Source organism: Gastrolobium bilobum, unplaced genomic scaffold (genome assembly GCF_033153095.1).
Source record: "Gastrolobium bilobum isolate Gb01-03AN ecotype WA unplaced genomic scaffold, APGP_CSIRO_Gbil_v1 utg3711, whole genome shotgun sequence".
Lineage (NCBI taxonomy): Eukaryota > Viridiplantae > Streptophyta > Magnoliopsida > Fabales > Fabaceae > Gastrolobium > Gastrolobium bilobum.
The window spans coordinates 337,624-352,642 of record NW_026899314.1 but is presented as its reverse complement, the minus strand read 5'-3'; the positions used below and the strand labels follow the sequence as shown (position 1 = coordinate 352,642).

At 36.7% G+C, this 15,019-nt stretch overlaps 1 protein-coding gene across 1 annotated transcript; it reads left to right on the top strand.

Annotated features, from left to right (window-relative positions):
* Nucleotides 1-479: 479 nt before the first annotated feature.
* Nucleotides 480-14,936, top strand: LOC133289407 (uncharacterized). Its single transcript, XM_061487333.1, has 13 exons — nucleotides 480-561; nucleotides 640-734; nucleotides 855-1,686; nucleotides 1,784-1,851; nucleotides 9,392-9,474; nucleotides 10,120-10,219; nucleotides 10,376-10,461; nucleotides 10,550-10,632; nucleotides 11,815-11,942; nucleotides 12,028-12,129; nucleotides 12,523-12,816; nucleotides 12,907-13,029; nucleotides 14,324-14,936. The coding sequence occupies exons 1-13, from the start codon at nucleotides 558-560 to the stop codon at nucleotides 14,705-14,707; spliced, it is 2,382 nt and encodes a 793-aa protein (XP_061343317.1). The 5' UTR covers nucleotides 480-557; the 3' UTR covers nucleotides 14,708-14,936.
* Nucleotides 14,937-15,019: the final 83 nt, after the last annotated feature.

Genomic DNA, 15,019 nt, shown 5'->3' with positions numbered 1-15,019 from the left:
TTTTTCATTGCGGGACAAGTCCCTCTAAGTCTCTTACCATAAAATACAATCATTTTATTTAAGTTGATATGATATTCGGATCTTCAACCAAAAAAAAAAAAAAAACAGGGGTGGTCATATGATCTTTTGATAGTGTTTCGAGGAGAAAATCTATAATTTTCTTATTTTATTTTTTTAAAAATCCGAACTGAATTATTAACCGATTTGTTAATTAATCGAAAGTGAGAAAGGTTATGAATAATTATTTTGCAAGAAATTTATCCAACATTGCTCGATCCAGATAAACTGAATTGGATATTATAAAAAAAAGTGAGCGACGTTTATACGAGTTGGGAAATAGTTCTGATCTGAGCCCAATTAATCGACCCATAGCGCAAACTCAAAACCCAATAATAACCCATACGGTCATAGCCCATCTCGAGCCACACTTGAATCCCTCTCGTATACGAAGCTCTTTGCGTCTGGTTCGTTTGCTGCAGAGTTGCCGAAGAAGAAGAAGACAACCGTTTCAGATTACACTTCCTTCTCCTTTGTTTGAACTTTAGTTTTTTGGAATCATGGGTAACTCTTTCAAAAACTGTATAAAATCTTATGTTTCAGTTTTGTATTGAATCTTAAGCTTTTTGAATTACGTTTCAGAGAAACAAACTGCAGAGAAATCACGCAGAGAACGAAGGAAAGAATCTCGCTTAGAAAAGAATGCATCAAAACACCAATCCTGGCTCCATCACCAGGTATCTTACTCTATGCTCTCTTTCTCTCTCTCTTTTTTAAATGTTTTGTATTTGTATCTTGTTTTCTCACCAAAGCAATGAGAAATTTTATTATTATTATTATTATTATTATTATTATAGAAATCTCAAGCTATGAAGAGAAGTAGTAACAATAATTCAGAGTTGAAAACTGAGAGCAAATCAGACCAATCAGTTAGTCCTAGTCTCATGGAAACACAGGTTGTGAAGTTAAAATCTTACTCTAGGAAACGTGAGACACCTGAAGAATGCACTGTGTCAGATGAAATTTGCGGCTCTGTTGCAAAAAATGTGAAAAAAATGAGCAATGGTTCTCGGAAAAGTTCCGGGAAGACGAGGGCTAAGGAGTTTTATGAGATGGGTATGCCAGATGTTTCTATGGCTGCCGAGAAGGATCTAGAATTGGAAAGAAAACTTTCCAAGAAGCTCAAGGTGAAGGAAGGAAAACTGAGGGGAGTGGATGATGGGATGAACATTTTACTTGAAGGAATGTCATCTGTTATTGATTTTGTTGGAGAAGGGGAAGTTCTTGGTACTAGTGGATTACCCGTGAAGAGATTGAAGAAGAGCTTGTCGAGTAAGAAGGACAAGTTGTCAAAGAAAGGGATGGAACTAGAGTCGTTAGGTGGTATATCGGGGCCTGTGGCAACTTTCAATCAAGATGATGCATCAGAAGAAGTTCCTGACAGTGTACCTTCAAGGAAGAAGCATGAGAAAAGAAAATTGTTGGGTCAACAACAGGAAGATAATGCGGAGGATGATGCCGATTGCACGCTCAAGCCTTTGGAATCCCATGAAAAGGAGGTGGTTTCAGGGGATGTTCCTGCTGAAGTTCCAATAAAGAAAGAAAAAGCAAAATATATAGAACCTCACATGAGAGCTCGTGCTGGCAATGAACCTGAAGAGCATACTCAAATTCGAAGACGTGTACGACGTAAGGAGGAGCGACTTTGTTTTGACTTTGCATTTCTAACTGTATGCCAAATAATTGTTGTTATTATTATTTTTTTAACTTGAACTTGTTTCTTCAGGCCTTCTTAACGGATTTTCTGCATCTAATGTTGAGTCAATTACTGGAGAATTGTCCTTGATATTTCAGGTATGCCACTCCTATAGTTGTCTTACAATAGATGCTTGTTTGATTTCTTTTAATTATGTTTATATTATCTCATTTTGAGATGGTTAAAAGAAGAGACATAGAAGAGAATGTAAATGATTCTAGGAAGTCTTTTAAGAAATTTAATCTAGAGTGCTACTGTTTTCCTAGCGATGACTAGGGAAGCAGGAATTGTGATGCATTATGTAGTGCTTTGTTTGATGGATTTGCTTCGTGTTTGGTGTGCTATTCCTTCTTTTTGTTTTCTTTCTATTATGCATATTTGAGGTAGCAATTTGGTAATGACGTAGAGATTTCTGTAGTAATTTGTCTAGACAAATTGTTAATTCTGATGTGTGAATTGCTGTGGCACTAAACAGTTTTTCTTATGGGGTTATTGGTGCAAGCCATTTGTTCAACCTGTAAGTGAAACCTCACCACGTCTTATTAACGCACCATAGACTTTGGGTTCATCTATATGATAGACTTTTGTGGTGTCTAAGCAAGTTGGAATGTTGTAAATATGTCATGCCGTAAGCTGACAGATATCTCTATGGAGGCATGAACCTAACGGGTGTGAAAATGGATACTTTCTGCATAATGTGAACAAATGATGCTTAGCTTGAGATCTAGACATGTAGAGGCAATATTAAAACTATGCATAGTAGTTGCTTGTGTTTGGTTGTTGATTGCTTGACCTGAAATTTTGAGAGTTTTGGGTTGTTTGCTATTGTAATGATCCCTTGAGTTGATGCTTGTAGTATATGATAGTCAATCATTTCTATTGGAGGTGGTTAAATGATTACTATGCTGTTGTTTGATGCTTTTATTACAAGGTCACTTCATACACACACAAATTGAACAGAAAGCCTTCGGCTTGCAATGCTTGATTAGATTGAATAAATTATAAACCTATTTGGTGAGTGACTTGTTCTGTTTAGTTCTTGCATGAATTGTAAAATTAATAACTTACACTAACACTAAAATATCTGAACTTTCAAACATTATGTTCACCTTACTGAGTAATTTACTGCATTTGATATATTAAAACCTACATAAAACCCACAAAGTTGCTGCTGTATATACTTCTTTAAGCTACTGGTTTATAAAAGACAAAAAATTACTGTTCTGCTGCTACAGATTTAGTCTGGTTATTTAACTAGATTTGAAATCTTATGTTCATTATTGCTGATCACTATATGCTATCATATTGATATTAAAGTGTTCCTGAGATTATTATAATCTTGCGCCTGGTCTGAATTGTTGCTGTATTAGGTGTCAAATTGAGCTGGAATTTGTATCGGCTTGTGACCAGTCCACTTCTTAAATGCTGGTCTTGCTGATTTATTTGGTACAGATATAATATATTTTGAGTTGCCTGTACAAAAATCTGCACTAAAATGATACTATTCAGGTTACTCAAATTAAAATTGCTCAAAATTTAAACCCACACCTGTACAAAAAAAAAAAAAATACTTGTGTATGGAAATAATCCTAGTTGAATTAAGATAAACTAGTATAATGATTTATTTGTACCAACATTGATGTATGCAATATGGATTTATAAGCTACATTCATGTTCGAGTAAGCTTCTGAATTTTAGCCCTCCTTTTACTTTTTTCTGTCCAATGATACATGGATATAGTTCAGGACCCTTCCATAATGGTTGTTGCTGTCCTAGCATGATAATGTGTATGTATGTGATTATAGTCCTATATGGCAGAATTACTATAGTTGACATACGAATATTGGCTGTGAACCATGAATTATCGTGCATGACTCTTTTTTTTTTTTTTGGGTAGACATCGTGCATAACTCTGAATTACTGTGCTGTCATGTTGAGTTACAAGTGATTCTTGATATGATGATTGAGTGTGGAGAATACTATTCAATATTGTATGATTGTGTTAGAATGTCACTATGTGCGTGTCAAGATAATCTGATGTGTATATTAGTTGAGTCACCTAGATAGTAGCAATGTATGTGATCTTTCATCGGTGAATATCATCGTAAGTCAGCATCCAAAATTTTGAGGACAACATTTTTATAAGGTAGGGAGAAATCTAACACCTCAATGTCTATAACTCCTAAGAATGGAGTGAGGGTTAATTTGGAACTTAGAAAATTTAACGGGGCAGAATATAATTTATAAAAGTTAAGTGGTTGATTGTAAATTGTCAAAATTGAGGGTTTAATTAGAAATTCCTAGTAATTGTCCTAGGGCTGTTATATGGAAAGTGAGGGTGTAAGTGGTGTTTTTTTATGCCTGAATAGCTAAACCATGTGATTTGCATCAATTATCAAATGAGTTTATCTGATGGGCGCAACAACTCCCTCTGCCAAACCTGATTATCCTCGTGAAAGAGACATGACCCATCTCAAAATTTCTTCTCTTGCATGTATGAGAAGATCTGGCCAAGTCTGCACATTTTTGTGAGTCACTCACGGCATTGTCTCTAGAAATTTCCCTACACCTTGTGGAGTGTGATTTCCCTCCTGTCTTCCCTGTAATATCCGTGGGTGAGTGGGTGAGAGAGAGAGTAACAAAGAAGTGAGTGGCATTAGTTTATGGGAGTTGAAGTGGAAATATTAAAAATAAGGAATTGATGCATGAGGACTCTAAAGTTGGAAGGGAAGAAAAGGATCATCCTCGAGAGAAACTTTGGGTAGAGTTGCAACTTGGGTTGTCTTATCAAGAGGTTGTGCCTACATATGAATGAGGGAATTACCGGAAATAAATTTGATCCATGGGCTGACTCAAGCAAGCTAGGAGCTGGAGGTAAACCTCAGAAACCTTGTGTTCCTTCCTTTATTTAATTTGGGTAAGGCTGTAATAGTCTTGGTTTGCGCTTTTGTATGAATGTTTGAACGAAAGTGTTATTGGATGGTAATCTGATACGACACCAGTCCTTAAAGAGTATTGTAGGAAGCATAGCATATTCTCATATCTCAATGCTGACTCAGCAAGCTAGTTAGTTAGTAGAGAATATTCTAGAAGTGGGTATGGATTATAAATAGAGAGGTATGTGAAGGGTGAGAGGGATATCAGGAAAATTAGAAGATACTTGGGCCCTTTTGGGATTGGGAGAGAGTGGAACCTCTCATATGTGTTCCACGTTATCTTTACCTCTATTGCATTGTTAATTTCCTTTTGGGATTTGTAATTCCATTTACGCTTAACAAACTTTCTTTGTTATACGTTTCTGTTTGTAATGGTTACTGAGAAACATATGAATGAGGTATATTCAGACCTGATTTCTGGAGTAATTCTGTTTTAGATTGTTATTTTGGTTGGTCTGTATCAATTGGTATCAGAGCTCTCCGATCTAGGGAGGGTTTTGAACAAAAAGAAAAGAAAAGAAAGATGGAATACAGATCTGAAGATTGGAGGAAAAGTGAGATGCAATTGGAAAATAGATTTGAAGAATGGAGAAAAAGAGGAAAGCAAGTTGAAGAAAATCATAAGGAGGTACTCAGGCTCCTTGATGAACTTCTTGAGAAGACCAAGCAACTCTCTAGAGGGCGATCACATACAAGAAGGAGCGGCAAAAGATTTGAGGAGAACGAGACGAACGAAAATCTGAATCGATTTCAACCAGAAGCATTAGATGATCCTTATAAAGTGTTATACTCGCTTAAACAGAGCGGAACGGTGGCTGAGTTTAGACGCGAGTTCGAGAAGATGATCAGAGCTTTGCGATTTGAGGACGAGGAGCTGCTTAAAGGGGCGTGGCTCAATGGCGTTAAGAGTAGCATCTGCGAAGAGTTGATGATGCACCCTGCTATCACTTTGTCGGAGATGATCAAATTCTCCTTGAAGATAGAGAAGAGGAATGTGGCGAGGAAGGAGGATGGGCTGAATGCAGGGGGAAAGAATGGGTCAAGGAATAGATCAAGTGGGCTTACCAAAGGGGGTCAGGCCCAACGTTATAATGCTAGCCCATACGAAGGAAGAACTTGGGGGTTTAACGGGTCAGGCTCTGTTAACCAAACAATTTTGGGTCGGGTTAATACACCACCTAACTCAATAAATTCTAAGGTGTCGAGTCCCCAAAATGTTAGGGCAACGAATGAAGAAGAGAATCAAAAGGGGGCGGCATCGAAGGGAACCACCAGCACCGTTAATCAGGTTGACGATGGTGGCCACACCACCGAAAGCCAGGAAAACAGCAGTCACGACGGCGAGGAAGAACGAGGGAGGAACGATGACGAAGAAGGGGTGGTTTCGGTGTCACGACTGACGGAGAATCAGGCCAGCAATGGCCATCAACGACTGGAAGTTGACTCCTTGCTATTTACTCGGGATAGAAGTGTTTGCATTAATCTTGCTACTGCTGATGTTTTCATTCCTTATGATAGTGGCTGGCTATGAAGCACCGATACCGACACGACATTTTTGATACGTTCCCGATACGTGACTTCGATACGTTACTTCAAATTTACTAATATTTCGATATGTTCCGATACATCTTAGTATTAAATAATATTTTTAATATATAGAATATATTTCACATTATTTATGTATTTGTTCATTTACTAAATATGAGTATAAAATATGAAAATTAAACAGCACCCATTATTTACATTCACGTCATGTATTTGTTTATTTTAATTTTCTGCATTATTTATTTAGTTTTATTATAATTACTTGTCCTTTTAATTTTATGATATTTTACCACAACAAATAAGAAATAATTGCTTGGGCTCTTTCTTTTAAGAAAAATATCCATATCACTAAACCTAATCTTTACTTTCTTGAAAACCTACAACCATCTCAAGCGGCGGCTAGTTTTGGGAAAGGAAGAGAAAAAAAAAAAAAAACACAATGGTGATGTGTTGCAACAAGAAGATGAAGAAGACCGGCTGACTAGCAAGATGGCTCGCACGGAGCTCTGGTTCGCGAACGACGCGGAGGAGCTCGAGGTGGGTTTGCGGTGGTGTGACGTGGCAGTTGGCTACTGGTGCGCGACGGAAACAAGAGATTTGACCGTGTCGAAATTTTTTTGACCGATCGATACAGCAAAATGGGTATCAGAAGCGTATTCGTCTGGGACGCGTGTCCGATACATTGGAATTTTTTTTTTGGACATATCGGTGCTTCATAGGTGGCTGGAACCCAAAAGCTGACTTGCAAGTGCAGGACCGTGCTTATAGGAATTGTCAAAAGAAAAAAGCTCAAGTTGTCCGAGTTGGCAATAAGTATATGTTTGAGGAAAAATTCATAAAGCAAGAGACGTCATTGATAAATGACAAAGGCGTGGGAGTGGCTATGACTCCACAACCACCAGCGTTAGAAGTAGACCCTCCCTTGCGTAAGCCGCCGGACGTGGTCCTTGATAACGAGGCAAAGGAGTTTTTGGAGCGCAGAGAAAAACAAAGTCAGTGGCCACAACGATGGCGTAATCAACAGGAAATGGCTAGGTTAGGGAGTGGATTGGTGGTATTGGGCCATTTAATTTACCTAAAGGGTCAGGCCCAAGTTATTAATTATTTTCAGATCCAGCTTAGCAGTGTCACTATTTCATACAAAAATTGGGCTTGTGAGCCCAAAATCATGTTTGGACCCAATTGTCCCCAAACATTTGGGTGCTGTCCAGCAAGCCAAGAAAGGCGAGAATTCACGATGGAGGAGAGCAGAATTTACGTTTCACGGTTGAAGCTCCAATTTGATGATTTTCAAGCAAGACCAAATTCATTTGAAGTGTACCCAGGTCCTGTTTGTTATTTGGAAGTGAGTATTAGTTCTAGCAAAGAAGCATTTATTTTTTATTTTGGCAAGGACTTCAATATTGCAAAAGGATTTATATATTCAAGGAGGGTTGAGACCGATGTCCTAATAGCTGTAGTTGGATGTGGGGAAGATATTTGGGCAAATGATGAAGAGAAACTTTCACAAATTCAAACAGATTTAAAAGAAGATGGAACTACTGCAGAGGAGCAATGGGATCCTGGTAGAGGTTATATTGCCTCATGCATTAGTTGGCCATTATATTTCAAGCAATGGGACCTCGGAAAACGATCATCACCTTGAGGACAAGGTGATTTTTAAGGGGGGGAGTATTGATACGACACCAGTCCTTAAAGAGTATTGTAGGAAGCATAGCATATTCTCATATCTCAATGCTGACTCAGCAAGCTAGTTAGTTAATAGAGAATATTCTAGAAGTGGGGATGGATTATAAATAGAGAGGTATGTGAAGGGTGAGAGGGATATCAGGAAAATTAGAAGATACTTGGGCCCTTTTGGGATTGGGAGAGAGTGGAACCTCTCATATGTGTTCCACGCTATCTTTACCTTTATTGCATTGTTAATTTCCTTTTGGGATTTGTAATTCCATTTACGCTTAACAAACTTTCTTTGTTATACGTTTCTGTTTGTAATGGTTACTGAGAAACATATGAATGAGGTATATTCAGATCTGATTTCTGGAGTAATTCTGTTTTAGATTGTTATTTTGGTTGGTCTGTATCATAGTCTTAGTTGAAAATATGATTAAATGGAATTATTAATCAGCTGCCTACATGTATATCCGAAGACAGCTGCTAGGACACACATGAAGGTGTATTCTAGAAGGCGTCACAGAGGATCAATTGATCATGAAAATATTCTAGAAAGTGGTGCAGGAAATGGGTAAAAGTAATTCTGTTATAGGATTTTGTTTTGCTGACGTGGCTGTTGGTTAGTGTGTGGGGTTATATGAGACATGAAGCATGAAGGTGTGGTGCTTGGCAATTGGAATTGGCACTAGACTTGGAGAGCTCGGCATCTCTCTAACCTGCTGGTCCATAGCTTTTCTTATTAATCTTCCTTTTGTAGCTTGAGTAGCAACGTGATAGTTAATTCGCCCTTATAATTTCTATTACTGTAATGCTGTTTTCTGCAATATATATGAAAAAACCAGATACTTCTCTGGACCAAAAGCTGCGCATTTCCCTTATTTCTTTAATTATCTGATCCAGTCTTATCAACAGCCTTGAGACATCTTGAATATATGTATCCTTTGTTTAAAATTTGTTATGATGTAATGTGTTTTGGCATGAGATGTGTTAACAATGATTTGTTTCCCTGATTGTACCATGGTTACCCTTCTAATGGATCATGAAAAATCATTTTCTTGTGGATTGTGCCTAAGAGGAGAATCATTGATGTTTGAGGTGTGCTATATGATAGAGATTTATACCAAATAATCTACACATTACTTTGGGTATGTTAATGATCTGTTTCTAAATGTACTAGTGAAATTTGATCATGTTAATCTATGTAGCGTGGTTTCATTGCCTATGTTTCCGCTTGATTCTCACACTGCTACTGGATACAATATTGGGTAACGAACTAGATCAACACGGGGCGTTACACAACGACTATTCGAAGGAAAATTGCTAGTCCCACTACTTGACATATTTATATGCCAACTTTCCGATTTTGACATATGCCAATGTTTCTGAATTTTTATTTTTTCCGATTAGTTGCTTCTGTGAAACAAAAGCAGTTGTGTTGCTCTGGAATTTTTATGGTAACTTCTATGATTCAATCCCTTTGCAGACTGTTGCTCGTAATGTTGCTTCACAGATTATGACTGAGGAGATTTTAGCATCATATTCTTATGCTCCCCGTAGCAATGAACAGTTAAGGATTTTCTGCCTTACTATTTTATTGTTACCTCCCTCAGTGAAGTTGCTAAATCCTTGATTTTTCGTTTTCTATGTTGTAAGCAATTTGTTGAGAACCATTGTTGTAGTAAGGGAAGGTCAGAAATAAATGAAGATTTCAATCAAATTTAGTTGTAGCCTCAAATGATGAGATAAGATATGATTAAGCCATTAAAAATTGATTTTTGGGGATTCAGTGAAATCCTAGAGCCTTAGATGCAGATGCTCCAACCTGGAAGAGTGAAAACATACAAGAATAATGACATTAGAAAAAGAAGAGGATGTTTGTCGAGATGAGAAGGGAAAATGTGGCTAAAAATCCTTGTCTGAGAATGATGACTTTGATATAATTGAATGGGCAAAGAAAGATACTCTTGTGCAGGGTTCTGTGTAGTTTAGAACAGTTAATCATTGTTCCTATTTTAAAGGTTGTAAAGGGATACAGATAGTATTGTTCAGCCCTTGGATATGTCAGATTCTTCACTTGGATCTTCCATTGAGCATTGTGCTTTTCTCTTATCCCAATTCCTGTAAAGTTTCTTGGTGACTATTCCTGGAGTCTAGCTTTCTGGCCTTTTTATATTGTTGTGTTCATTTTAACTGACATTTTTTCTTGTGAAGGTATGCTGCAGTTTTTGCTGCATTTGTTGCAGGGATGGCCTGTTTGGTTGGTGTTGACTTCAGTGCAAAGTTTATGGCGTCCTTTGCCAAATGCTTTGAGGTATAGCTCGTGAACAAATAAATTAAAGTTTTGTTGGTGTGGTTTTCATTTGTTTTCTTTTTCAGTTTTAGTTTCTTCTCTAGATCATTATTTGCTATTATTTCGCAGTCTTTTAAAGACTACAAAAATTATAATATTCATATGTTTTCTGCCCAGGATGAGTACCAAAAAGAAGACAATCTCTCCTTGCGGAATCTTACTCTTCTCTTATCCTATTTATGCATATTTGGAGTCTGTTCTAGGTGGGATATCTGTACTTCACCAGGCATTTTTATAATAACTTTTTTAACTATATTTTTTTTAATAAGTATCTTTTGTAATACTTTTCAGTGATTTAATATTTGACTTTCTAGTCATGCTGAGCAAGCGTTTAACTGAGATCGATGTCTCTATCATTTTGGCAGTGTTGCAATGTAAGTTTTTTCTCTATTTAATTGTGTTTGGTTCTAGTTAGAGCTTCCAGGGGTGTAAATTATAGAGATTTATGTAGAAGTTCCCTACTACTACGTATTTCTAATTGACTGCTAGATCATCATATGCTTAAGCAATGAAAGGAAGCCCCACATTGAATGGATTGCTGTTGAAATAGACTCCTTTCCTTTATAGAAGACTTTTTCTACTCTGTTGATACGATATCTAGGTTATTTTGTTTGGTTGTGATGAAACAACTTTGACATTTAGGAACTGAGTGTTATAAATTTCTATTTTCTAAGTCTAAATTTGAGCTGTTCAAAAGCACTTGCAGCCCATGTGGCTAGGTTAATACTGTCAGATAGCTACAGTCATACAGTGTAATATTTGGGTTGTTCATTAAGACATTAGACAGCTAACCAAGCTTGGCTGGGGTAGCCTCATTGAAAGATTTGGATGGTGTATCATGCGCTTGGAGTTTTCTTACATTTCTCATTTATAATATCAGCAAGAAAGATTTCTTCTGTGTTTGTTTTCATATTTCATCTTTTACTGCACCACCATAAGACCTGCAATGTTGTATGGTATTGAATGTTGGGCAGTAAAGAGCCAACAAGAGCATAAGCTTAGTGTTGCAGGGATGATGATGTTATGGGGGATGAGTAGATGTACAACACAAGTAGTATTAAGAATGAACGCATTAGAGAGAAACTAGGGGTAGCATCTATTAAGGAAAAGATGGTTGTATCTTGCCTAGGTGGGTTTGGGCCATGTGAGAAGAAACCAGTAGAAGCCCCAATAAGAAGAGTTGGCCAGATGCTGGATAGCCCTTTAATTAGATGTAGAGGGAAACCAAGAAAAACTCTAGATAAAACCATTAAAAAATGACTGAGATCTGAATAGACTTTCTGAGGATTTAGTTCATAATAGAACACAATGGCATCATTTGATTCATGGAGCTGGCCGTACCTAGTAGGAAAAGTCTTTGGTTGTTGTTGATTTGGTTATGTGGTTTTTGTCTCTTTGTTCTCTTCACTCTGATATTTCTTTGTTCTTCTGCTTATATCTCCTTTATTTCCCATTATAACAGTAGCGTGGCTGTACTACTATAGATATTTTTTACAGGAACTTGTCAATTAGAGAACCATCTCTGACTTCTATTTTTATGGTATTTGTCTGAGAAGGTTGTGGGATGAAAATTAGGGCTGATGATCCAGCTGCCATGAAAAATTTCATTGTTAGTGTTCAGAATACGTCAAATAAGTTGAAGGCTTCCTCTGCAGATGACCATGAAAAGAAAAATAGTAAAAGAGTGAGCATGCTATGTTTTATTATCAAAAACTGCCTCTAGTTTTTCTTCACATAGTTCAACACTGATTACTTGGTAACACTTGTAGATGGAGTTCATGCTTGAAACCATATGTGACATCAAGAACAACAAGAGAATGCCAAAAGAGGACCCTGCACATCACACTCGGATTAAAAAGTGGTTACAGAAGGTCCCATTCTCTAATCTGTGTTTTGTGGCGTTCATTCTTGAAATTCCTTTTTGCGAAGATATTACATGTTATGTTCCATTGTAGTTTCTTTTCAAAATAAAATAGAATTTCTTAATTGAACCCAAAAAAAGAAAAATGAAAATTCAAGTTTTGTGTAGGTAGTACTTAGCTAGTTTGCCAAGACATCCTTTTCCAACTTTTGACGGATAGAGTTCAATTTTGGCATTTTTTTTCTGTTGATAAGCATGCTCTTTAATACAGTTGTGACAAGCCGCCTTTTTTCTTTTTTTCTTTGTTCTTTTCTCTTCTTTTTTATTAAGATTGCTATTTGCATTTCTGTTATTCAAAAGGCATTCATGTCCTTCAAATTCGTAATATTAATTTTGTTTCCAGTTGAGAGTTGATGGCATTCTAATTAGAGGGCTTAAATGGAGCAAGTTACTTGACCCTGACAAGAAGGGCCAATGGTGGTTGTCTGGAGATGTGGCTTCTGCAACAGATAATGTTGAAGAAGTTGCTAACAAAATAGACAAAGATGTTCTCGAAACCCAACGAATGCTGCAGCTTGCTGCTGCTCAAAAGATGAACACGGATGCCAGAAGGGCAATATTTTGTATAATAATGAGTGGCGATGACTATATTGATGCATTTGAGAAGCTTCTAAGAATGGAATTACCAGGCAAGCAGGTCAGCCCTTTTTTTTCCAAGTTTAGTAATGTCTTCTTTCAGTTATGAGGCCTTCCGTCTTGTGACATATTTTTTGTTAATGAACTACAGGACAGAGATGTAATGCGGGTTCTTGTGGAATGTTGCTTGCAAGAGAAAGTTTTTAACAAGTATTATACAGTGCTGGCTTCCAAATTGTGCGAGCATGACAAAAATCACAAATTTACTCTACAGGTATTGTTTTGTCTCCTTGTTGTAGGATTGAGATGAGAACTAATTTGAAGTAGAATTGTGTTGAATTCTTCTCATGAGTCAATATGGTTACATTCTTATATCACTTTAGTGGGGATAAAATAAGGAGAGGAGCGCTTATTATGAGAAACTTCTGATTAAAAATTGTGGCATTACACTCTATTGATAAATATCATAACCTTGCAAAAAAAAAAAAAAAAAAAACCTTGCTCCCTCTAGCCCAAACAGCAAAACCTTCAAAATGACTCGGAAGAAAATTATCCAGAGAATCTGAACAAACCCTTGCTCCTTAAAAATGTGCGCGGCTTTTTGTCTATGTACTTGTAAAGCACATAATGCGGACATCTAAGGTTGGTAGATACATCAGCCACCATCAAAAGCTCCTTTTATGTATTTTGGGCATAATGTGTTGAGGTGCAATCTCAAAAATTATGATGCAAATGCCAATATATTAAACTGAATATTTTCAGATTTTTTAGTGAATATTATTGGATAATTGGAAATTAGTAGAACCAACATGCTTACTCTAAGGGGTGTTTGGTAGGAGAGTTTTTTTTGGGTGCCTAGGAAAGTTGAGATGGGTTTCCTAGTTAACTATGTTTAGTAATAGGTTTTAAAAAATTTGCCCATCATTCGGACTTGCATAGCAATCTCAGTTTGTGTAAAATTGAAAAAAATTGTCATTTCAGAATACCATCCAGAGGGTAGTATTCTCATTACCCCATCAAATAAAAAAGTAGGAAAAAAAGCAATGGACACAAATATCCCTTATCAAAAAATGTGTCAAAAGAAAGCTGGAGAGAGAGTCTTCTGTGTATTTAGTCAAGAGTTAGTTTGGTAATTTCATTTCATTTTTCCATCAATATTTTACCTTCAACCAAACATAGACTCAGAAATTTAACCCAATTTTCTCGGTAATATTTCGGCCTACCAAACAATTTTTTTTTAACTTTCCTACCAAATTCACTTTCCCACCATATTCCTAGTAATTGTATTTTTCTGATAATTTTTTTTCTCCTCTATCAAATGCCCCTTGAAGAATTTCTCGTAGATATTCTTATACCTGAGAAGTTCCTTTTCTTATTGGCTTTCAAATTCTCTTAAAATGAAGGATGTATCGAGATTTTTAATGACCATAGCTAAGAAATTTGTAGCAATCCATGCTTTGAAAGTGGAATTTGAATTGAGTTATTTTACATGATTGATGTTATTATTACATATTTCTGTTTCTGTATTATTTTTTCATATATAATTTTCCTATACCTTTTGTTTGCAGTTTTGCCTGTGGGACCACTTTAAGGAGCTAGAGTCAATGCCACTTATGAGGTCAATGCACCTAGCAAAATTTGTGGCTGAAATGGTTGCCTCTTTCACTCTCTCTCTCACAGTTTTGAAGACTCTCGATCTGGGTGATATCAACCAGTTAACACCAAAAAGGATTATGCATTTCCGCATTCTGTTTGAGGCCATTTTCGAGTATCCCGAAAGCTTGGTTTGGAATATATTCACACGTGCAGCAGTGACCCCTGAACTTGAAAGTCTTAGACAAGGGATTGAGTTTTTCGTCAAGGAGTACATTGTGAAAACCAATAAAGCTCTTGCTCAAAAATTTAAGTTGGCAAAAAGAGCCCTTAATAATGTGGAAGGAGTTCTGATGTGAACTTATATTGCATAGGAGGATAATTGATTCTTGCAGAGCCTTCGATTTGCGAGGCTATCCTATCTAATTATTTTTTTTAACAAAAATAGTGGGACCATCTTATGTTGCATAGGAGGATAATCGATTCTTGCATAGCCTTCGATTTGCGAGGCTATCTTATCTAATTATTTTTTTTAACAAAAATAGTGGGACCATCTTATGCTACTTGAGAAAACTATTGATTCTTGCAGAGCCTTCGATTTGCGAGGCTATCCTATCTAATTATTATTTTTAACAAAAATAGTGGGATCATCTAATGCTACTTGAGAAAAC

What these genes read in the sequence shown, in the direction of transcription:
- LOC133289407 (XM_061487333.1), top strand. An exon ending in ATATTTGGAGTCTGTTCTAG is followed by an intron (nt 10,462 to 10,549) that starts GTGGGATATCTG and finishes AATACTTTTCAG; the next exon opens with TGATTTAATATTTGACTTTC. An exon ending in TTAAAAAGTGGTTACAGAAG is followed by an intron (nt 12,130 to 12,522) that starts GTCCCATTCTCT and finishes TTTTGTTTCCAG; the next exon opens with TTGAGAGTTGATGGCATTCT.